At 43.1% G+C, this 24119-nt stretch overlaps 2 protein-coding genes across 7 annotated transcripts in view; both read left to right on the top strand.

Annotated features, from left to right (window-relative positions):
* Positions 1-24119, top strand: part of SNX14 (sorting nexin 14) — a 776643-nt gene that overhangs the window by 444274 nt on the left and 308250 nt on the right. The window lies entirely within an intron of this gene.
* Positions 1-24119, top strand: part of LOC137423594 (E3 ubiquitin ligase TRAF3IP2) — a 52140-nt gene that overhangs the window by 22683 nt on the left and 5338 nt on the right. For 4 of the 6 annotated variants that reach the window (XR_013622823.1, XR_013622824.1, XM_068110911.2 and 1 more), the window contains 7 exons: positions 3122-3696; positions 12218-12664; positions 13658-13748; positions 14082-14155; positions 15134-15231; positions 15466-15534; positions 20946-21053. Coding sequence is in view for 3 of the 6 variants with exons in the window: in XM_068110911.2 (XP_067967012.2) it covers positions 3138-3696; positions 12218-12664; positions 13658-13748; positions 14082-14155; positions 15134-15231; positions 15466-15534; positions 20946-21053 (1446 nt within the window). In the remaining 3 variants the exon portion in view is untranslated. The remainder of the gene's footprint in view (positions 1-3121; positions 3697-12217; positions 12665-13657; positions 13749-14081; positions 14156-15133; positions 15232-15465; positions 15535-20945; positions 21054-24119) is intronic. The other 2 variants (XR_013622825.1, XM_068110913.2) reach the window with 1 other exon arrangement.

Genomic DNA, 24119 nt, shown 5'->3' with positions numbered 1-24119 from the left:
CTTTCACTGAGGAGAGGCTTCCGTCTGGCCACTCTGCCATAAAGCCCAGATCGGTGGAGTGTTGCAGTGATGGTTGTCCTTCTGGAAGTTTCTCCCATATCCACACCGGATCTCTCGAGCTCAGCCAGAGTGACCATCGGGTTCTTGGTCACCTCTATTACCAAGGCCCTTCTCCCCCGATTGCTCAGGTTGGCCGGGCGGCCAGCTCAAGGAAGAGTCCTGGTTGTTCCAAACTTCTTCCATTTAAGAATTATGGAGGCCACTGTGCTCTTGGGAACCTTCAATGCAGCAGAATTTTTTTTGTAGGCTTCCCCAAATCTGTGCCTCGACACAATCCTGTCTCTGAGCTCTGCAGGCAGTTCCTTCGACCTCATGGTTTGGTTTTTGCTCTGATATGCATTGTCAGCTGTGAGACCTTATATAGACAGGTGTGTGCCTTTCCAAATCATGTCCAATCAATTGAATTTATGACAGGTGGACTCCAATCAAGGTGTAGAAACATCTCAAAGATGATCAAGAGAAATGGGAGGCACCTGAGCTAAATTTCAAGTGTCATAGCAAAGGGTATGAATACTTATGTCAATGTGATATTTCAGGTTTTTCTTTTTAATAAATTTGCAAAACTTTCTAAAATCCTGTTTTCTCTTTGTCATCATGGGCTATTGAGTGTAGATTGATGAGGGAAAAAATGAATTTAAATGACTTCAGCACAAGGCTGCAACACAACAAAATGTGAAATAAGTGAAGGGGTCTGAATACTTTCTGAATGCACTGTAACTGTCATTAATCAACAAGACCAAAAATCTAACAGCGGCGGAGCCGGGCTTGTAAAATATTATAACCCACAAACATATGATTAGCTTTTCAAACAGTCGCTAATGCTATTTATAACATTAAACAAAGAAATTTGGAGGAATCCCGACATCCGTGAGGCAAGTTTTACTTACAGAACTGAGGGAAGATCTACTGTAATCTATATTCCTCACATGGGTTGGGTTAATAACATGCCATCAAAAAACCGAGGCGAATTCTTTACTTGCGCGGTTGTTAGTCTGTACACCGCTAATCATGGAATCATGAACCATACACTGCTTCAATCCATTAACTTTGTATTCACGACATTGGGATTAAAGTGTTATGGTCATGTTTACTAGATTATTATTATTACGAAAATGATACTACTGAAACGATACACTACTGTATTAAGAAACCTGGCCTTAATTTGTCTGAAGCAGGTAGGCATAAAGCCTAAGGCCTATACGTACCGTTTTGTTGCAAGAGATGTAACGCCAATGCTTTCGATATTTGATGGTCATTTTAACAGTCGGTTTGTTTGTGTTTCACACTGAATGAAAAACGTAAAGGTAGAGCATGGCGATTGTGATATATGACAGGTTCGACGATATGTTCGGCCCGAACGAAATTGGAATCAAAATGGCGGTGTGTGGAGAGTCAGCTGCCGTACGGCCATAATGACATCAGACGTAATCACATCACCCTGTCATGTGACCAAATCCTCAGCTCTGATTGGTCTATGTTTGAGGGGACATACATACATACATACATACATACATACATACATACATACATACATACGGACAAACACTGTTATAGACGGCTTTGCTCTATGGGCTACGCCGTAAAAATGCTTACCTGATTCATAATGTATAGTCAGGCCACTGTATACATAGTTAGGAATAAATTTGGCACCAAAACACACACTCCTGTTGGTCTCCTCCGTTGAACTCAAAGAGGTCGGACAGGTTTTTTCCAAGTCACACATAGCTCATGTTTTTAGTTTAGAAGTCTTTAGTAAATCGAATAATCTTTGAAGCACCCTGGATACTACCAGAATGATCCAGCTGTAGTCCTTTTTTGCGCAAAGGCCTTTTTTTTTTAATACCAATTGGAGTCGCACAAGTCAGTGTATTGTGATTAACGTTTACCACTTGCCAAAGTGTGATCGAACATCGATCTATGTTGGGTGGATCCAGTTTGTTGATGATGCCATCACCCCCCTGCAACAGGTAGGCATGGCCTATATGTGCTACTCATAGCAAACCACTTGACTGATCTGATTAAATCTCATGTGCTGTGTTAAAAAAAAATGTTTGTAATCGTAATGTCTGTTATTCATGTAAAAGTACATTGATATCTCCTGAGATACTAGCTAGTCATTCAAAAGGACAAAGATGTCTTCCAACGGAATTTGCATTGGTGTCGCCCTATGTCCTTATTCCCATAGAGTTGCATTGGCATCTCCTAACGCCCTTATTCATGTAAAAGTGCTTTTGTAAAATGTTTTTGTCACCAAGTAAAAAGTACATTGATGTCTACCAATGCACGAGTTACTCATGCAAAAGTTACCTCCCAATGACTTCATTTCTGCAAATGTTTATATTATTTATCCTGAAGTCTTTCGAAGAAGACACACTTGTAGTTAGGGTGACACATGTTCAAACTATGTAGCTTTGCTGCAGGCACAAACAATCAGAAAGACCTGCCGACAGACAAGACTCAGCTCTGACAATTTGATCACCGAGTAAATTTTAGCAGGTACTATGCAGACCATATATGCACCGTAGCCTCCATGGTGGGGTGTCGTATACCAACAGCGGCCATGTCTTGCTGACCATACTCACCACCACTTCCCATTACATCCCAACTATCTCCCTTTCTTGACCTTATCCTTCTCTGCCTCTGCGCTAATGCAGGAAAATGATTGCATGCACAATGTTTGTTCAATATTAGAGAAGATGTTAGATTTGGGGAGGGGGGAGGGGTCTGATGGGAGGAAAACTTCTTCATACAAAAGGTTTTCTTCCTGAAGAGTTTTTTGATAGGGTGCAGGTTGAATTGCGCATTTTGCATTGCATTTCTTGCTGCGCAGGCCGGTCTGACTGCATTTTAGCTCAGACTTTGTGGTGGGGTTCTGCAGAATTGGATGCTAGCCATATATATATATATATACAGACTTTTATTGGGACATATTTTGGCCAAACATGCAGCCTTGTTATTACATGTATGAATCATTGCTTTTCACTTTTTGTTTTTTCTTGCTTATACTAACTGTATCTCCTCCCTGCTTTCCTCAATGCACCCTCTTTATTTCTTTATGTAGCATTAAGGGCTGTGGTATGATGCCAGGCCACATTTACCAAGCTGAGACTTCGTGGAGACGTGAAGCCTACGACCGTCGGCCTGTTGAGTCAGATGAAGGTGATGACTCCATCTCGTCTTCCTTACCTGATAGTTCATTACCGATAGCAGCGACCACACATTTTGCTCCACAGCATTCTGGGATCCATAGGCAAAGCCAGGAGTCACCAGGTCTAATAGGTCCTGGCTCACCATGTGGTCAGAGCACCAAATTTGATAGAACCACACAACAAAGGCAAACCTACTCAACACTACCAGTTCACAATAATATGGGACCTTCTTCAAACAGCTTCAGTGACATTAATGAAACTAGTGGCCAGGAGTGGGATGGTAGAGGTATTGGTCGTGGCTTCCATCCCTCAAATGGTTATGCTTCTTGGATGAAAAGAGAACCCATACATCAGCTTGCAGATGCTTTTTCATCAATGCAACGTCCCAGCGATCATTGGCAAAGCCCAGAGAGTTTCACAGTTCAAAAGGCACGAGACCATCAGCCAATGCCTCCATGGGGTTGTAATATCTCTCCTAGGAAGTTGGGTAAGTACAGTTTTTGTTGTTCGTCTTTGCATAGCCTGAGGAGATCTCTCCTCGAATTGAAGATTTTTATTTTATTATTTATTTTACTAGCAACAAACCTGTCCTCATGGACTGGTTAATTGATGATGTCTCTGGCATTTCTTTATTACTTGTAATACTGGCTTCCACCAGGTGGTGCTACATGATACACATTTACAAAGAGAATATCGTGGTCTACTGGTCCTATCCCACCACCCACCCCCTCCAAAAGCACCCGGCTCTGATCACCCGAGACTATGAATTTGTTTTACCCGTTTAAAACCTTCCTGTTCACCCTGCGAGTACGAACACTAGTTTTCTACTCATTCTATCCAATGGTTCAGTTCTCGTAATGTTCCAATTTCCAGGAGTATGATTTTCTTTTCAGTTGTAATCCTTAGTCAAAACAAGAATGACCGCACTGTGGTCACAACCTGCGATGAAATCTGGTAATGGCCCAATTGGGAAATGCAAATTTAAAACACTCTTAAAAGATGAACAGTGTGATTGAGAAACACACATTTAATGCGCTATGAAAAGATTAACTCGACACCTTTCACCATGTCAGCCTTTGCCACCGTTATATCAGAACGAGCCAATTCGTCACATGGTCACAGATTGTTTATCCCCAAAATGGCGCCGTTCAAAAATTACATAACACTATTTTTATTAGTAATGCAAGCACAATAGTTAGTTAAATATTGTCAAGTCCGTGGCCGATGAACACCAGCTTTGGATGGATAGTCGGATGGTCCTTATTTCCCGAGGCAAACGGTGGAATAGTGGCGGTGGTTTACATGGCATGCAGGACAGAAAGCGGCGAGGTGCTTACCTGGGCGGAGCCACACGGGTTTATTCTCGGACCCAACACCATGCAAACAAGACACAACAAATGAAATGCAACAATAGGGATTTGATGAAAGTAAATGTAATGTGAAATAAAGGTTGAGGTAAAATAAATCGTACTTCTCTACTTTGAGGGACCCTTCACACAGACACAAAAACACACAAGGGGAAAGATAAAATGAAATAAATGGTTTATTTTAGTCGGTCGGCACTCAGCTTGCTCAACGAGATCGTTGAATGAAGTCGGCAGTGCAGTGTAGCCAAGTCCAACGCTTCCCGTGCCTGAGCGCCCAATATGGTGCTGAGCCAACGACAGCGACGTGCACAGAGCCGTCGAGCGAGCTATGAAGATCGCCCTCTTTTTGCTTTCTCTCTCTCTTTCTCTCTCTCTCTCTCTCTCTCTCGCTCTCTCTCTCTCTCTCTCTCTCTCTCTCTGTCTGACGCACCCAAAGCCCTGCAAACCGCCGCCTTATTGCTCCTCTTCACGATCGCAAAAGTTCCACAAAAGCTCCAGACAGTCTCCTCATAGGCGCATACGAAACCAAAAAACGACCGCCAGGGACAAAAGCCAGACCGAGAGAGAGCTCACAAGACTCTTCTTCTTCCTTTACAAACCTCGCTCTGACGTCACTCTGTCCAATTGCCGAGCTCCGTCGAATCGCCCCATGGTCTTGCTTGACCAATGAAAAACTTCGAGGCGTGGCCTTTTTTCTTACTCGGTTGGTGGGCGGGGTTTACTTGCTGAGATTGAGAACGTTCGGCTTCTGTCGGCAGTTATGTCGGTTATTGTTGGTTAATGGGAGGTTGTTATTGTTGTTGTTGTAACTGAGGTTTTAATTGGCCGGCATTGTTGTAGTTGTAAAAAAAACATAGGGAAAAGCCACAGGAGGCAATCACAAACGGGGGAAAACGAACTTGAATCTATGCCTAGTTAACATAGCTCCACCCCCATGTGAAGACACTTAAACAATCTTAAGCTACAGTTTCCCTACTTAATACATCGAGATGTCTCATTCGCATCCACGGTCCATGCTACACCTATACAATCCTACCTGTAATATGGTATTTCATCCTCCACCCCCCACAAACACAACAATATGTAAGCACGATAGGTATAGTTATTTGAATGCCCGGATCTTCTTTGAGGGACTTTCGTTCGGTGGTTGTTTTTTGGGCGCAAAGGGTGGATGGAAGTGTGGCCTCGATGTTTTTAACTCTGTGTGCGTGCTGCGCTCACTTGGTGTAATTGTTACTCTGTACGGTTCTGGATTGAATATACTGCCCTCGGAAGAAACCCGTCGCCTGGTCCTTTCGTTCATCCATTTAGACGTAACACCCAAGAACATAAATCGGGTGTCATCATAATTTGCGTAACATAACTTAACATAACACTTGATTACCATGCTTTCTGACGTGCTGATTGGGAAATTCCAATCTCTATAAAAGCGTGCCGATAAAGCACTCTTAAAGGATGAACAGTATGATTGGGAAACGATTAAATTAAAAGATATTTAAATGGATAAGATATTATTTAAATTAAAAGATAAAACAGAAAATCTGTTTCTGGTGTTTGTTCCCCCACCATCCCCTCCCTCACCTCATATGGCCACACGGCTGACTCCGCACGTGAAAAAGCTGAATGCCTCAACTCTGTGTTTGCCTCTAAATCTTGTGTCCCAAACCCATCCCTCTCTGTACCCACCATACCCAGTCGTACCCAGCTGCTCCTGGACTCTGTGTCCTTTCCTCCTGACAAGGTGGAAAAGTTTCTGTCAACCCTCGACTCTGATTCTGCAACTGGACCTGATGGCATCAGCCCACGGGTCCTAAAATCCTGTTCTTCCGCTCTTTCACTCCCTCTCTCTGTTCTCTTCACCCTCTCTTTTGCTCAAGGTCATCTTCCATCTGCTTGGAAATCTGCCAACATCACTGCTTTGCACAAAAAAGGTGCAAAAACAGATCCCAGCAACTACAGACCAATCAGCGTTCTCCCAATTATCAGCAAAGTCATGGAATCCATCATTGCTTCAGATGTGAAATCTTTCCTCTTCTCCAATGGCTTGATCTCTGATCATCAATTTGGTTTCAGACCTGGTCACTCTACTCTGGACATGCTGCTTCTGCTTTCTCAACAATGGATGGAGGTCCTCAATGCCAAACAGGAAATTAGAGCAGTCTCCCTTGACATATCACGTGCCTTCGATACGGTCTGGCACCCCGCTCTGCTCACCAAACTCTCCTCTTTTGGTATCCATGGAAATCTCCACGCATGGCTGGCGGACATCCTCTCTAGTCGTAGACAATGTGTGGCCCTGAATGGATTTCTCTCATCTCCCCTTCCTGTTCAGGCTGGAGTTCCCCAAGGCAGTGTTCTGGGCACTGTGCTTTTTCTGGTCTTCATCAATGATCTCTCTGACTCTCTTGAAAATCCTCTCTATCTCTTTGCTGATGACTCTACTCTCTGTCGCTCCATTCTTCATCCCTCAGATCAGCAGTCTGCAGCCTCCTCACTCTCTGCAGACCTGGACAAAATCGCAGACTGGGCAAACAAGTGGAACATGTCTTTCAATCCTGACAAATATCACATTCTTACGATGTCTCTCCGAAAAGACCGACTGGACAACCCTCCCATCCACTTTCTGAATAATCCTCTCCAAGAAGTTCTGTCACGAAAGCTTTTGGGTCTCACTATCTGCCATGATCTTTCCTGGGAAAACCACATTTCAAATCTGGCCTCCAAAGCCAGTCGCCGACTGGGCATCCTCCGTCGTGCGAAGTCCTTCCTTGGCACACCTGAGCTCCTCACCACATACAAGGCTTTCATCCGCAGCTCAATGGAATACTGCTCTCCCCTCTGGGCTGGTGCTCCTGCCTCACACCTAGCTCGTCTTCACGCTGTTGAAACCAAAGCATTCAGAATCATTGGAATCTCCCGCGATGACGCTAACTCCAAGGGCCTCTCACTGACTCACCGCAGGCAGGTTGGTGGTCTTTCCGTCTTCTACCGACTCCTCTCTGGCCTTGCCTCCCAGCTCTCTCTGGGCTCTGTCCCGCAAATATTCCTACAGGTCCCACAAGATCTGCCTGCAACCCTCTTATGGTTAAACTGCCAAAATCAAGACTCTCTGCTCACCTTCACTCCTTCATTCCTCTTTTCTTCCGCCTCTGGAACAAACTCCCTCACTCTCTTCAATCCCACTCCACCGTCCAGGTCTTTAAAACAGCTGTTCACCACCATCTCTTATCTTCCCTCATCCAAAACCTTGATCTTTTCTACCCCCGCTAATTTCACCCCAAATCCACTTTTTTGAAATACCAACTTCTGTCCTGGAAGTCCTTGGTGTCCTTGTGTTTTATACTTCTCCCTCCCCCCCCCCCCCCCCTTCCCACGCCTCCTCCCCCCAAGCCCTCTCCCTTCCACACATCTCCCTGCTCTCAAATGTTGTGTTTGTGTGCTTCCCCTTCTCTCCCCATCTTGTCTTCCGCTCCCTCTTTTTATATATTTTGTTTGTCTGGTTGATTTGTTTGTGAAATAAATGTTAGCTCTTTCACGAGCCTCGATTCAGGATACAAAATATATATATATATATATATATATATATATATATATATATATATATATATATATATATATATATATATATATATATGTGTATATATATATATATATATGTGTATATATATATATATATATATATATATGTATATGTATGTATATATAGATAGATATAATATAGATATATATATAGATATATATAGATATATATAGATATATATAGATATATATAGATATATATAGATATATATAGATATATATAGATATATATAGATATATAGATATATATATATAAAATTCACCGAACAATCAACACCAGGAGCCTGGTGTTGGCTTAGCGGTTAGGGCGCAGGCTTGGGATCCTAGGATCCTGGGTTCGAATCCCGGTCGATCGCTGAATTAACGCCAGGGGGGTTGACTGAGCCTGTCATCCTTCCGAGGTCGGCAAATTGAGTACCAGCTTGCTGGGATGAATGATCCCGGTGTGTACCCTGATTTAGAATAGGTACACCGTATCCCTGTGCATTGTAAGAGGCGACCAAGGGCTGGCGTCAGGAAGGGCATCGGGCCTCAAAAACATTGCCTCAAACAGGAAACCATGATTGTCATGTGGCCCGCAAGGCTAACCCCAGCTCTAGTGGGGAAAAATGGCCTTAAAACGATCATCATCACTCAACACCATTTGTGTATCCTGTAAACACGCTTAACTGACTCACACATGAATAGAAAGCTGAATAGCACCACCACTCTGTATCTGCAACTGGACTGCATCCAGTATCACAGCATATAATTTAATCATCGAAAATCCGAAGGGAGGGGGGGAGGTGCGCACATAGTTCTGTTTGATAGTCTGTCTGTCTGCATACACATAATGTAATAACATAGGACACAAATGCCACCTGGTGGTAGCCAGTATTACATGTTATTTTTTTTCAGTCGATTTACCTCTATAAAGTGAATATATCTATAAACTATGTACAATTAGAATGTGAGTACGTCGATAAAGTACGTACTATTAGAGTATGAAAATGTCTATAAAGGAGGTACTACTAAGAATGTGAGTATGCATTACTGTATTGCAATGCGGGCACGTCTATAAAGGGCTTATCCCTAATACAAAATGCCTTCTGTTTATCCCTGATACAATTCTTCGCATCTGTCCTCAACCTAACTGGTCTCTTCTTGACTTTAGCTTTGTTTCTGTCTGGAATATATTTACTCCACACTCTGCTCATCTGTTCCTTCAATGCTGTCCATTTTTAGCTGCGTCGCAGACGCTGCTCACAGAGTGCCCTCTGCTGTTGTTGTTGTTGTTGTTGTTGTTCTTCTTGTTCTTGCAGAGAAGACAAAACCTCAAAGCTCCACCCATTCTGGGAACCATAGCTCCACCAATTCTGGGAGAGCCTTCATATAAACAAATATCCACCATTTTATTAACTCGCATAGCTTTGAGGCCTGTTTTGTAGGCCCGTGGTGTCTTCCTCTCTCACAGTTTTATTTCAAATCAAATTCGATATATCATTTCATTTTTCACAGTCGCTAACATAGTTTTAGACTCGGTTGAAAAAAAACGGGAAGAAAATCCGATGAAAGTTGCCCTTTATAGAACGAAATGAATTCTCAAAGGCCTGTAACTTCAAGTCCATTGAGATATATATTTTTTAAATCGCGGCATGGTCAGTCATACACCGCCCGAAATAACAGACGGGAAAATGCCGAGATATATTAAAAATTCGTCCATTTGATGACAATCGTCACGATGAAATATTTAATTTATACGTCGTCACAATAATGTGGAGAGAGGAGCATAGCTTCGTTCACGTGTCGCCACACACGGGAAATTGCCGAGATATATATTTTTTAAATCGCGGCATGGTTAGTCATACACCGCCTGAAATAACAGACGGGAAAATGCCGAGATATATATTTTTTAAATCGCGGCATGGTCAGTCATACACCGCCCGAAATAACAGACGGGAAAATGCCGAGATATATTAAAATTTCGTCGCCACACACGGGAAATTGCCGAGATATATTTTCACTTTGCACAAAAATAACATCAAGTAATCGAATCAATAGGAATGTCCTGTGCCTATAACATCGACGTTATAGGCACAGCTGCATTTAGGCATTGTGTAACATCGACGCGGCTTTTGTTTTAATTAAAACTTTTTGTACTTGTTATAATACAAGTTGCCTTTTGGTTCACCTGGCCCAATCTACAGCACCCATCATACTCTCTCCTCATCCTTTCAAAATCGTCCCTACTAAAATCCCATTGTTTTACTCTGCTATCCTGAACTCCAACTCTTAAGAAAAGTCTTGTTTCACTATGTTGTGGTCAGTTATCCTCAAATACTCACCTACTCCCAAATACAAATCATTACCAAAAAAAACACGTCTCACACTGCCCTCTCCCCTGTAGCCTTATCTACAAACCAGCATAAATAGCGATCCTGGACAAAATGCAGAAATCCCTCCTCTGAGCGATTAAAACCATCAGGGCGACCATTGGTTTGTACCTGGACCCAATCGATATATTGATCAAATTGAAATCCCCTTAATTATGACTCTTCCCTTTCAACATGCCTTTCTCATTTCCTGTCAGAGATTCATATCTTGCTTTTCCTGCACTCCCAAACTTCTGTAACAGCATCTTAGCAATGCCTTACTGTTATTTCTGTCCTTATCCCCTACACACACACACACACACACACACACACACACACACACACACACACACACACATGCACACACACACACACACACACACACACACACATACACATACACATACACATACACATACACACATACACACACACACATATACACACACATACACACATACACACACACACACACACACATACACACATACACACACACACACACATACACACATACACACATACACACACACACACATACACACATACACACACACACACACACACACACACACACACATACACACACACACACACATACACCCACTCACAAACACACACATAAACACAATCCTCCACCTGAGTTGTTTATTTAATATTATCCCTCTCTATTGATACAATATTATATTTTAATTACAATATTATATTTTAATCAGATTGCGATGTCTTCTCCATATTTGTCCTTACTGTCACTATCCATCTTGTAACCTCTTAATCATGCCTTCCAGTTACTACAACATTAAACCAGGTTTCACTCACTGCAACCATAGGCCGATCACAATCCTTAAAATTAACTGTAGTTTAAAGTTCTTCGATTCGATTATTGAAACGATTCTGGTGTTAGAATTTAATATTTGTCATTTCTGTTTTCCTGCCATTTTTTTTCTTGCCTGCTCCGACCAATTTTTCTAATTTCGATGGTTTCCTTCCTTCTTTCCTATTTTCTACCCTTAGCTGGAAAAAGCCCTCATGTCCTCAATTATTTTAGCAAACAGTCCTGTCCCCTTCCTATTTTGACTCCACCCATCTTTCTGCAAGCACTACTTTCACCCCTGCAATGCTTCCAACTACTTCCTAAATGTAAAACTTTGCCACGTGCACTATTTTTCCCAAACAATGATTAACATATATTGTTTTGCTCACAAATTATTTATTTTAATTTATTTTCTTGGATCAATGCAATTTCCCTGTACTCGGCTGGCAGGATGGCCTAGAGGTGGGCATCGTTAAACTGCCATCCTGGTGTTTCACACGCAGAGCGGTTCACCAATGTGTGTGCCATCCCTCAGTCTGACGTTAAACTGGGCGTATCGTCTGCCAGCATTCGTTGGTGGATGTTAAAGATCCACGGTGTCCTTCTTGATGAGTAAGCGAGCCATTGCCGGGACCCTGAGCAAATTAAAATTTCCTGCTTTAACCAGCAGGGGGCATTGCATCAGCGGCCTCAGCCAATGACGCTACCCCGCAGCCGAGTGCCGGACGTGACGACGATGATTACCCGATATCTATCTTTTAACTCGTCCATTTTATTTGCTCCGCCATGTACAACTACCGATGTCGTCCTGTCTTTCTGCAATATTAACCACTCTAGCTCCCACGAGGCATCATTTACCAGCACTCGATTCTTAGTCGATTTGTCTTCTACTTGCAGAAGCAGAGTTTGCAATGTACCATGTTGACCCAGACCAACTACCTCACCATGGAGGAGCACGCATGCCAAATGTAAATTTGGCAAACTTGGAGTGCGATCCCCGGGTGTTACCAGTTGGCGGAAGAGGGAATAGGTGCGCTTCTCCTCAGGCTCAACGGCTGACCTGTTCCCACTTTGTGAGGGGATCACCAGGACTAACACACTACCATCATTCCACCCCCTCACATGATCCAAGAAGTGAACATTTTTACAGCCCAGGCCTTATTCCTGCGGATAGACTCACTTCAACTTCTATGCAAGCTGCTCCATCACCTCAACAAAGACTTGACCTCATACAACTGGAAGCTCCGAGATCTTTGCTCTCTAATTGTGGTGACTACCCTTACAATCGGTGTCAATATCGTTGTTGCCAACAGCCTGCACCACAAGTGGATCGTGCTTCTAGCGGTACGTTAATATGGAAAGAGCAATTTGAGTGCTTCAAACTTAATTTTGACTATTAAAAGGTAATGTTTGTCAATAATTTTTCAGGAAATTGTTTTTATAATGTTGTTAACCGATGCTCATGATCACGTCACGCGCTTTGACGCATGTGCTGAAAATCAAGATGGCGACAAGTGAGATATTAAGGAGGGTGGAACAATGAATAGTTAAGAAGTGCAAGCTCGCAAGAAGTCAAAAAGATGGAGACTTTTAAAATTCGGATGATTAACTTCACAGTTTGACAATTCCCTGCAAAAAATCTCCAGAAAATTTCTGTACACGTTCCTACAGAACATGTCGATAAAATATCCACAGAACCTTAGGACCAAGTTCTATGGAGCTGCTCAATAAAAATTCTGTAGAACCTCCATAGAAACTCTAGAAAATGTATATAGAATTTCTAAAGAATACTTTTTGCAAAAAAGAATACTAAAGTTGGATTGGGATTCAATTATGAATTTGGCGTACAAGTTTTGTGCCACTGATGCTCCCACAGATCAGGGTAGGAATTTGCAATTTGTTCAGGATGCGGGTGATAATTCACCTACTTTTCGAGATAGTCACCATGGGAACATTCGCGTCCATCGGGGCAACGAATGCCTGTAGACGGGTCCTCGGCTTAAGGTCCTACCTGACGGAGCGCTCATTGATGCGACACCTTTGCTATAAAGGAATGAGATGGCGGTTTATCGTCAGGTCTGCAATCGATTCCGGACTATGCTTCTCATTGTTGAGAGTGTGATACCTCTGAGATACCTTGTCAGCCCATTCGGTAGATAAACAATACACACTATAGGTTAGCTGTCTGTCTGTCTGTCTGTCCATCCATCCATATTTCAAAAAGTTGTGGACGCAGATCTGACCAATCAGTGGGATGCAAAACGTAAACTGTTGAGCCTGGCGTATGCTCTCTACCGAGTGATGTTCTAGTTTGTAACTGATTCTGTTGTTTCACAGGAATACCTCAGTTTAATCAATGTCGAGATGAAGCATCAGATTGTTGCAGGGGGCAACCACATATGCAGCTTCAACCTCGACTGCGTCCTCAGTAAGCTACTTCCTGTGCTCATCTTACCAGCGCTCGTACCACTGCATGGTATTGGGTGGAAATTCCTTCATAAGTACTAAATGGTATCTGTTACTTGGTGGGGCTTGCATGATATCAGATGGTGTTCCTCGCGGTGGTATCGTCTGATGATGAAGTAACACTGTGTCGAACCAAAGTATTTACTTTCATTAGTCGAATCATTGCTGAAACATTACTTTCATTAGTCGAACCAAAGTATTAGTTTCTTCAAAAGTTCATTAACGCTAATACAGACCACCAAGGTCTAAATTCTCCATCTTAAGTTTGGCTGACGGTATTTTCTAACTTTTGCAGGACAAGACAACCTCAAATGATCGGAACAGAGTTTGCTCCTCAAATTAGCAGCGTCACTCTCACCGATCAACAGCGTAAGTTGTGATCAACAACGTAACCATCCCCTCTTTAAAACAGCTGTTCACCACCATCTCTTATCTTCCCCCATCCAAAACCTTGATCTTTTCTACCCCCGTCAATTCAACCCAGATCCACTTTTTGAAATTTTGACTTCTTTCCTGGAAGTTCTAGCAGTGTCCATGTGTTTTATACCTCTCCCACCCACCCTCCTCTTCCTATGCCTCCTCCCCCCAAGCCCTCTCCCTCCCACAGATCTCCCGATGTCCCTGTTCTCAAATGTTGTACTTGTGTGCTTCCCTCTCTCTCCCCATCTTGTCTCCCATTAGCTCTTACACGAGCCTCGATCTTGTATACAAAAAAAAAGTGAAAAGAGAGCTTTTACTTCTCAAGTCCTCACATTTCGAATTTTTACGACTAAGGAGGAAATATCATGGGGAAGTTGAAGTTTACCTCCCATGTCCTTGAATAATATAGTCTTTGGACTTTGCTCTAGTTATATCCCATCATCTTTCAGGAGGATTCAGTGTTTTTCTGATATTGTAGCCAATTAGACATCCCCTGCTTGTTTATGGACATCTTCGGACGACTGCATGATCAGCGGTTTCGCTACTCCCCACGAGATGCTACAACTGTGGGATATTGACGGAGCATCCGACAGGGGGAATTATTGATAAAATCCGAGTCATATAATCATTGGATATCCAGGGATGCATTTCATACATCCATTGTACCTTATAATGTCTCTATACCTGATATGATGTCCCTATACAAGTCACATCCTCATCTATGTTATAACCCTCAGATCCCCTACCTGGTAACACTGCGCCCACCCTGTAATTCCTCGCAGTCCTGAAGATGGCGTTGCCAAATTAGCACTTTTCTTGTCACATTTGAATTTTCTTCAACCCATGACCTTCTTTCCTTTCTGTACCTTTTTTTTGTATATTTTACCAGGTTATACAGACTGAGACTGTTTTCTTGAACTCTTACAGGTAAGGTGTTTGTTACGTATTCCCGTGACAATGAGTGCCACACCAGGGAAGTTAACCGATTTGTCTCGTGGCTTTGCAGCAATGGATTTTACACCGAGGTGAGTCATGTATACCATGATTGTCTCATGGATATCTTTAGTAGCAATTCATAAACAATTACCCTCCTTTACCTGACTCATAGCTCTGGTGGAGATGCTCACTCGGTGACTCATGGGTAGCAATTTAAACTAGACACTGATCGTATATCACAGAAGCCAAAAGTCTGATAAATTTAACTAAGTAGACTTTTGTAATGAAGTAACAACGTGTTACATTTTTCCTCTTTTTTTCAGATGGACATGCTGAACAAGCTTGTCCAAAGCATGGACAATGTGGAATACATGCTAAGATTTCTAAATGATGTAAGTTTTGGCATGCATCGTCATCATAATCAATTATTTAAATAGATATTTAACCATTGGCAGGATCATTATAGACTAGACGGATTTCTGAGAAATGTGAATGTTCGGTGCATTTTTGCGTAAAAGTTGGGAACCTCACTTTTTAACATAATTAGGGTATGCTGAATTCGACTAACCCAGTTCCCAAGTCGAATTTTGAGTTTTTGACCTTCTTATTAGCATAAACAAAATGGCCACCAAATTGCCATTTTTGGACAATTTCTTTGAACAAGCATTTATATATCATGTATATACATGCAGCTCTTTCACTTTAACTTTACAACTTTTACTCCAAAATGCACCTAGAAGCTTATACATGGCTTTTTTCATAAATTAGTCCAGTCTAGATTATGGTTGGCGACATATTGAAAGAGACATTCAAACTGATATTGAAATTGGACACTATAAAATGGGAAATGGTTTTAATAAGACAATGTTTCATACAACCATTTATTCTAAAATTAAGTACACATGGCCATGAAGCACAAACATTCAGGAATGTCACACATGTTGTTTTGCCAAACGACATCAAATTCATACAAGGGGTCTGATCATCACTCTGTTGCTGACGGGCACACATTGATGTGCACAATCATTCAGGAATGTCACACATGTTGTTTTGCCAAACTACATCAAATTCATACAAGAGGTCTGATCATCACTCTGTTGCTGACGGGCACACATTGATGTGCACAATCATTCAGGAATGTCACACATGTTGTTTTGCCAAACTACATCAAATTCATACAAGAGGTCTGATCATCACTCTGTTGCTGACGGGCACACATTGATGTGCACAAACATTCAGGAATGTCACACATGTTGTTTTGCCAAACTACATCAAATTCATACAAGGGGTCTGATCATCACTCTGTTGCTGACAGGCACACATTGATGTGCACAATCATTCAGGAATGTCACACATGTTGTTTTGCCAAACTACATCAAATTCATACAAGGGGTCTGATCATCACTCTGTTGCTGACAGGCACACATTGATGAGCACCTCAACTCTGAATAGCGACATTTGCAGCGTCGAGTCTTGCATTGCTTCTGGCATGCACAACAAATCATTTCGAGGCAACTTTCTGGAATTGGACTCGGTGACATCAGAATAGGCTCTAGTCCTGAATCACCACGTTTCCATCCCATTTCCACAGGTGCAGGAAGGTCAGGTATGGTACAATGAGCATTTCTCCATACCATGGCTTGATAGTGCATTCGTAACAAATGGAAATGAAGAGCATCACTTGTCGGTGAACATTGCTTCTGGTTTACCAGTCTCGGAGAACAACATATGTCGTGCTGAATCAACAGAGGTTGTCTGTGCACATTATATATTCTGCAGACGAACGCTTCTGTAGATTTGATTGTCTCTTCTGTGAGTTCACCAATGCCCAAGTTCTTCAGCAGTTTGTTCAAAACTCAAAAAAAACCCTCAAAATTCGGCTTGGGAACCGGGTTAATCGAATTCAGCACACCATAATTATGTTAAAAAGTGAGGTTCCCAACTTTTACCCAAAAATGCACCGAGAAGCTTATACATGGCCTTTTTCCATAAATCCGTCTAGCCTATTATAGTTATTAACGAATATGAATGCCTTCTTTGAAATGAAGTGGAAAGATTTTTTTAAATGCACAAGGGTCATTTTCAAATTTAAATCTATATAACTCATTGAAGAGTTTTGCAAATGACTTTATAGAACATGTTACAATCTACAAGTATGAATGCTGGTGGAAGTGAAAGCAATAACTGTTACTAACTATTCCATACATCCACATTGAAGTTCCACTCTAGTGCGGGTTCGATCCCCATGGCAACTCAGTCAAAACTACAATGGTACTCGGTAGAGCGCATACCTCTGCCAGGCTGAACAGTTTACGTTTTGCATCCCACTGATTGGCTGGATCTGGATTCGTACCTGAACCAAAATTTTACCGGCTTGTTCTTGTCACCTAACCAACTCATCCCCCAAGTTTTGTCATAATCCATCTACAACTTTTTGAAATATCACGCCATTGCTTTCACGCCAGGTCTTTGGTCCTGTCTTTCAATGGTGACGAATCACTTTAAATCTATATATATAAAAGAAAGTTTTTGTTTGTTTGTTTGTTTGTTTGTTTGTTTGTCTGCACGCGCTAATCTCCTGAATGGTGAAAGATAGGAGGAAACCTCTAAAACAAAAATTGTCAGGATGGGCCCCTGGGAGGTTATAAGCTAGGTGGCGAGGCCGGTCGAGGCCGACTCGGCCAGGCTGGGCCCATTTCGCAATTAAAAGCTGAGCTGAATTATAGTAGTTAATCTTCTACGGCTGCGAGTAAAAGCTGAATTGTAGTAGCAAATTCATTTAAAAAGAACCAAAAATGTCAGTACGGGCCCTGGGAAGGTTATAGGCTAGGTGGCGAGGCCGGTCGAGGCCGACTCGGCCAGGCTGGGCCCATTTCGCAATTAAAAGCTGAGCTGAATTATAGTAGTTAATCTTCTACGGCTGCGAGTAAAAGCTGAATTGTAGTAGCAAATTCATTTAAAAAGAACCAAAAATGTCAGTACGGGCCCCGGGAAGGTTATAGGCTAGGTGGCGAGGCTGGTTGAGGCCGCTTTGGCTGGGCTGGGCCCATTTCGCAATTAAAAGCTGAGCTGAATTATAGTAGTTAATCTTCTACGGCTGCGAGTAAAAGCTGAATTGTAGTAGCAAATTCATTTAAAAAGAACCAAAAATGTCAGTACGGGCCCCGGGAAGGTTATAGGCTAGGTTGCAAGGCCGGTCGAGGCTGCCTCGGCCAGGCTGGGCCTATTTCGCAATTAAAAGCTGAGCTGAATTTTAGTAGTCAATCTTCTATGGCCACCAGTAAAAGCTGAATTATAGTAGTAAATTCATTCAAAAAGAACCCGGGCAACGCCGGGTGCATTCGGCTAGTTTAAAATATTATCGTATCTGTATCCAAATCTTCACTAAAATCGAAAGAATTCGTCCTCGTCACACACCCAACCTGTCTACCAAGTTTTGTCCAAAACTAGCCGTAACTTTTTTGAGATATCGTGCTCATAGACAAACACAGACAGACAAACAGGGGTGAAAACATAACCTCCGTCCACCTTCACTGGCGGATTTAGTAATCATTCCCTGCGATGGAGAGACGAGCTCTCGAGGATTGGTTCTTAGCCATGTGAACATTTAAAACTTGTTATGAATGCCCCACACACTGTCAAGAATATGGGCGACCATCACCATAACCTGAGAGTTTAATGTACATTCACCTGTACAGCTGTATGACAAGTTAAAAACCTCAATGTTCAGAGCATAAAGACAAATTTGCATGGGCTCAATAATATTATTCCACAGTCCTCATAATGGTTGCTTCATGTCGGTTATAGGTAGTAATCTAAGAGCAACAGGTCTGCATCTAGAAAGAATGTCTGAACTTCATTTCTGCTCCAAGGAGTGCACGTTGTCATGGCGATGAGACGCTGCATTATCTCGGAGGACAAGCAAGCCATCTGGAAACAATTTGCATTGCTTTGATACAGGAATGGGCTCATTTTTCATGCAGCACCTTCACTTAACACACTCCATTCACAACATGATCTCGGAGGCCACCGTGGAAGAAGAAGATGATGCGCATAAAGAGCAGCGCAACTTTGCTGTGACAAGCGATTTTCTTTATTGGCGATTGTGGTGACCACCATTCACTAATTTGCCTCGTCCTGCATTGAGGTTCCTTGCAATGGAACTCGTATTAATATATTTCTTTAACATGTCATCCTTGCATTGCCAATTCTGCCGAATGAGCTATGCGCATCAACACAATGCGGAGTGTGGCCATCTGATCCTTATTGAGCACGTGTGGAAGCCACTTTTTTTTTTCTTTTTTTCTTTTTTTTTTGTATACTGAATCGAGGCTCGTGAAAGAGCTCACATTTACTTCACAAACAAATCAACCAGACAAACAAAATACCCAAAAAGAGGGAGCGGAAGACAAGATGGGGAGAGAAGGGGAAGCACACAAACACAACATCCGAGAGCAGGGAGATGTGTGGAAGGGAGAGGGCCCGGTTGCCCAATAATCTTCCTCTTCCCATCTTTTCGATCAGTTTAGAGAACACACTTGCAGGGCCGAAAAAGGCTGCTTCCTGTCCAATCTCGATGCATGTGATGCTTCAGTTCCCCTGCAGAATGGCATCAACCTTCTGAACGTGTCCCTCGTCGGTCACAGAGGTTGGTCGTCCTTCAAATGTGGCATCTTTAATGTCCTTGTATGGACGACATTCACTAGCCTATCTATGTGCACTGCACATATGCCCATGGCAGAAAAACTCCTCTCCATTGCACCTTGTTTCAAGGCCCAGGAATCACTGGCAGCAATACCTGCACATTATCACCCCCTCGTGAGGAACGTTGACATTCCTACTTGGCATGACATTTTAAAAGCTGTGGGAAATTTTGCATTGCAAGATCATGCACATCATTTTAAAAATGGCCTCATCCATTATTATTGTCTTACTTTTTAATCATATTGTGGGAGCTGTGCTCGCACGATAAAGCCAGACAAAATGGACGACACAGGAACGAAGTTTCACCGAGCTATTTATTTAGCTCAAAACCAAAGAACTCAAAAGCACACTGAATCCGCCCCTCGAACGGGCGGCAATTTATATCGCAAACTGAACACACAAAAGCCACGCCTCTCAGGCGGGGCGTGGTATGCAAAATAGGTAAGTCACGCCTCTCGGCGGGGCGTGGTATGCAAGGCAAGTGTTCGTCCGAGAAAGACAAGTCTGGACACGCCCGGGCGAGTCTGGACACGTGACCGCTCACCGGTTGCGTCATCGGCCGGTGCACGGTAATTGTGTCATGCTTCCGGTAACCGCTACAATATTGAACTATTTTGCATTCACGTTGCCTGGAATACGCTTGCCATTGTGGGCAGCAAGCGCTGCTGATTGCAGTGAGTAGTGTGAGATACCTGATGGGCAAAGGAAGAGTGCCCCCTACGTTTAAATCGGAATGGAAGTCAGTTCCTGATGAATTGTAGTTGTAGAAAATGTAATGGAGCCTTTTCTGGTGCTTTTCGTGGCCTGCTCGACAGGAAGGCCAGTTTTCCCTGTTTTTCACCCTCCCAAGGAGAGTAATATCCTGTGATTACCCACAATGCATATTTTTGATTTGTTCTGATCTTGATAAATTCCAGACATCGTCAGGGCAAGAATCTACAATTTTGCAAGGGCACCGGCCCATAATGCACCCCCTCCCCCTTTTTTGAAATGTTGAATCTGTAACGCCCACAGGTGAATGCCTAAAAGGTTCTTTAGGAAAAGAGAACAGGAGTGTTAAAAGATGACATCATTCACTTGGAATTGTGACCTCTTTCAGAAAAACTACTTGATCATTATGGCAGTGAGTCCAAAGTACCAGGAAGATGTGGAGTCGGTGAATGACAGCGATCAGCACAGTCTACAAACAAGATTTATTTACCAGCAGGTGAACTGGCATTTAGCCTCATACTAATAGAGTGTCTAATTTGTTAAAGTCAAGGCCAAACCTAGATCCTTTTGTCCTTTCTGCCTTCAAAAGCCTGTATTGCTGACAAATGCTATCAGTTTAATATAGGCCACAAACACCATCTAGTGGTAGCCACAGAATCTGCTAATGTAGGCCACAAACACCACCTAGTGGTAGCCACAGAATCTGCTAATATAGGCCACAAACACCACCTAGTGGGAGCCACAGAATCTGCTAATATAGGCCACAAACACCACCTAGTGGTAGCCACAGAATCTGCTAATATAGGCCACAAACACCACCTAGTGGTAGCCACAGAATCTGCTAATATAGGCCACAAACACCACCTAGTGGTAGCCACAGAATCTGCTAATATAGGCCACAAACACCATCTAGTGGTAGCCACAGAATCTGCTCATGTAGGCCACCAACACCACCTCGTGGTAGCCACAGAATGTGCTAATATAGGCCACAAACACCACCTAGTGGTAGCCACAGAATGTGCTAATATAGGCCACAAACACCACCTCGTGGTAGCCACAGAATCTGCTAATATAGGCCACAAACACCACCTAGTGGTAGCCACAGAATGTGCTAATATAGGCCACAAACACCACCTAGTGGTAGCCACAGAATGTGCTAATATAGGCCACAAACACCACCTCGTGGTAGCCACAGAATCTGCTAATATAGGCCACAAACACCACCTAGTGGTAGCCACAGAATCTGCTAATATAGGCCACAAACACTACCTAGTGGTAGCCACAGAATCTGCTAATGTAGGCCACCAACACCACCTAGTGGTAGCCACAGAATGTGCTAATATAGGCCACAAGCGCCACCTAGTGGTAGCCACAGAATGTGCTAATATAGGCCACAAGCACCACCTAGTGGTAGCCACAGAATGTGCTCATATAGGCCACAAGTGCCACCTAGTGGTAGCCACAGAATGTGCTAATATAGGCCACAAGCCTATATTATGGGCTGATTGTCATGAGTAGTACCGAATGTGCTGACCTAGTGGTAGGCACCGAATGTGCTATTGTCGGCCACAAGCGCCACCTCGTGGTAGCCACAGAATGTGCTAATGCGGGCCCATTGTGCGTCAATAATGCGTCAAATGTGCCAAATGTGCCAATAATGCCACAGCATGTGCTAATATAGGCCACAAATGCCACCTCGTGGTAGCCACAGAATGTGCTCATGTAGGCCACAAATCGCCACCTAGTGGTAGCCACAGAATGTGCTAATGTAGGCCACAAATGCCACCTCGTGGTAGCCACAGAATGTGCTAATGTAGGCCACAAGCGCCACCTCGTGGGAGCCACAGAATGTGCTAATGTAGGCCACAAGCGCCACCTAGTGGTAGCCACAGAATGTGCTAATGTGGGCCACAAATGCCACCTCGTGGTAGCCACAGAATGTGCTAATATAGGCCACCAGCGCCACCTAGTGGTAGCCACAGAATGTGCTACTGTAGGCCACAAAACCCACCTCGTGGTAGCCACAGGATGTGCTAATATAGGCCACAAGTGCCACCGAGTGGTAGCCACAGAATGTGCTAATGCGGGCCACAAACACCACCTTGTGGGTAGCCACAGAATGTGCTAATGTAGGCCGTAAGCGCCACCTAGTGGTAGCCAGAGAATATGCTAATGTAGGTCACAAGCGCCACCTAGTGGTAGCCACAGAATGTGCTAATGTGGGCCACAAGCGCCATCTCGTGGTATCCACAGAATGTGCTAATGTAGGCCACAAGTGCCCCCAAGTAGTAGCCACAGAATGTGCTAATGTAGGCTACAAGTGCCACCCAGTGGTCGCCACAGAATGTGCTAATTTAGGCCACAAATGCCACCTCGTGGTAGCCACAGAATGTGCTCATATAGGCCACAAGCGCCACCTAGTGGTAGGCACAGAATGTGCTGTTGTCGGCCACAAGCGCCACCTCGTGGGAGCCACAGCATGTGCTAATGTAGGCCACCATCGCCACCTAGTGGTAGCCACAGAATGTGCTAATGTCGGCCACAAATGCCATCTCGTGGTAGCCACAGAATGTGCTAATATAGGCCACAAGCGCCACCTAGTGCTAGCCACAAATGTGCTAATGTAGGCCACAAATGCCACCTCGTGGTAGCCACAGAATGTGCTAATATAGGCCACAAGTGCCACCTAGTGGTAGCCACAGAATGTCCTAATATTGGCCATAAACGTCACCTAGTGGTAGCCACAGAATGTGTTAATATAGGCCATAAACGTCACCTCGTGGTAGCCACAGAATGTACTAATGTAGGCCACAAATGCCACCTAGTGGTAGCCAGTTGCACACAAATTTTTTCAACCGAGGACCTCTTTTAAGTGTGTACAATTAGAATGTGAGTACGTCTATAAAATACGTACTATAAATCCACACAAAACAAGTCCGGGTGAGGGTAAACTAACTTCCTCTTCTTGTTTTCACATGTTTCTATGCCTATTTATTTCGGAGTTTTTCAGAAAAGTGGTTCGTGGTTTTAGCTCCCACCCTCGTGCCATGTTGTTCATCAAATCTATAACCCATTTGCTGACATCCTGGATCAAGCATCCTGTCTTTTTGATGAGATTTTCATTTCAAGATTCTATCGTCTCTTTGGCCACACACGCTTTGGACCTCATATGTAACTGCCCTTTTATTTGTTAAACTACCATCATTATTTTGTACTTCTACAAAAAACCCAGCTGTTATAATGTTTATATTAAATATACTAGCAACAGTACCCGCCCGACGGGCGGGGCTTCAATTGGGAGGCCCAAATGAAAAGGCAAAATATCAGAAATTGAAGGCTTTTATTATTTTAAACGATTTATATAAACATCCGTTAAATCATATCACACGCAAATCATCAAAATCTAAACAGTATTTGTAGAATTTCAAGAAAAGCCACATCACTGTTCATATCGGTAAATATTATTCCATCGTGTTTGGAAAAATTGGAAAATTGGAAAAATTGGAAATTGGAAAAATTGGAAAATTGGAAAAACAATATAGCCTATTTTACTCCAGGGGGT

Source organism: Myxine glutinosa, chromosome 3 (genome assembly GCF_964187855.1).
Source record: "Myxine glutinosa chromosome 3, kmMyxGlut1.1, whole genome shotgun sequence".
NCBI classification, from domain to species: domain Eukaryota; kingdom Metazoa; phylum Chordata; class Myxini; order Myxiniformes; family Myxinidae; genus Myxine; species Myxine glutinosa.
The sequence above is the reverse complement of the archived record's forward strand: the minus strand, read 5'-3'. Positions and strand labels throughout refer to the sequence as shown.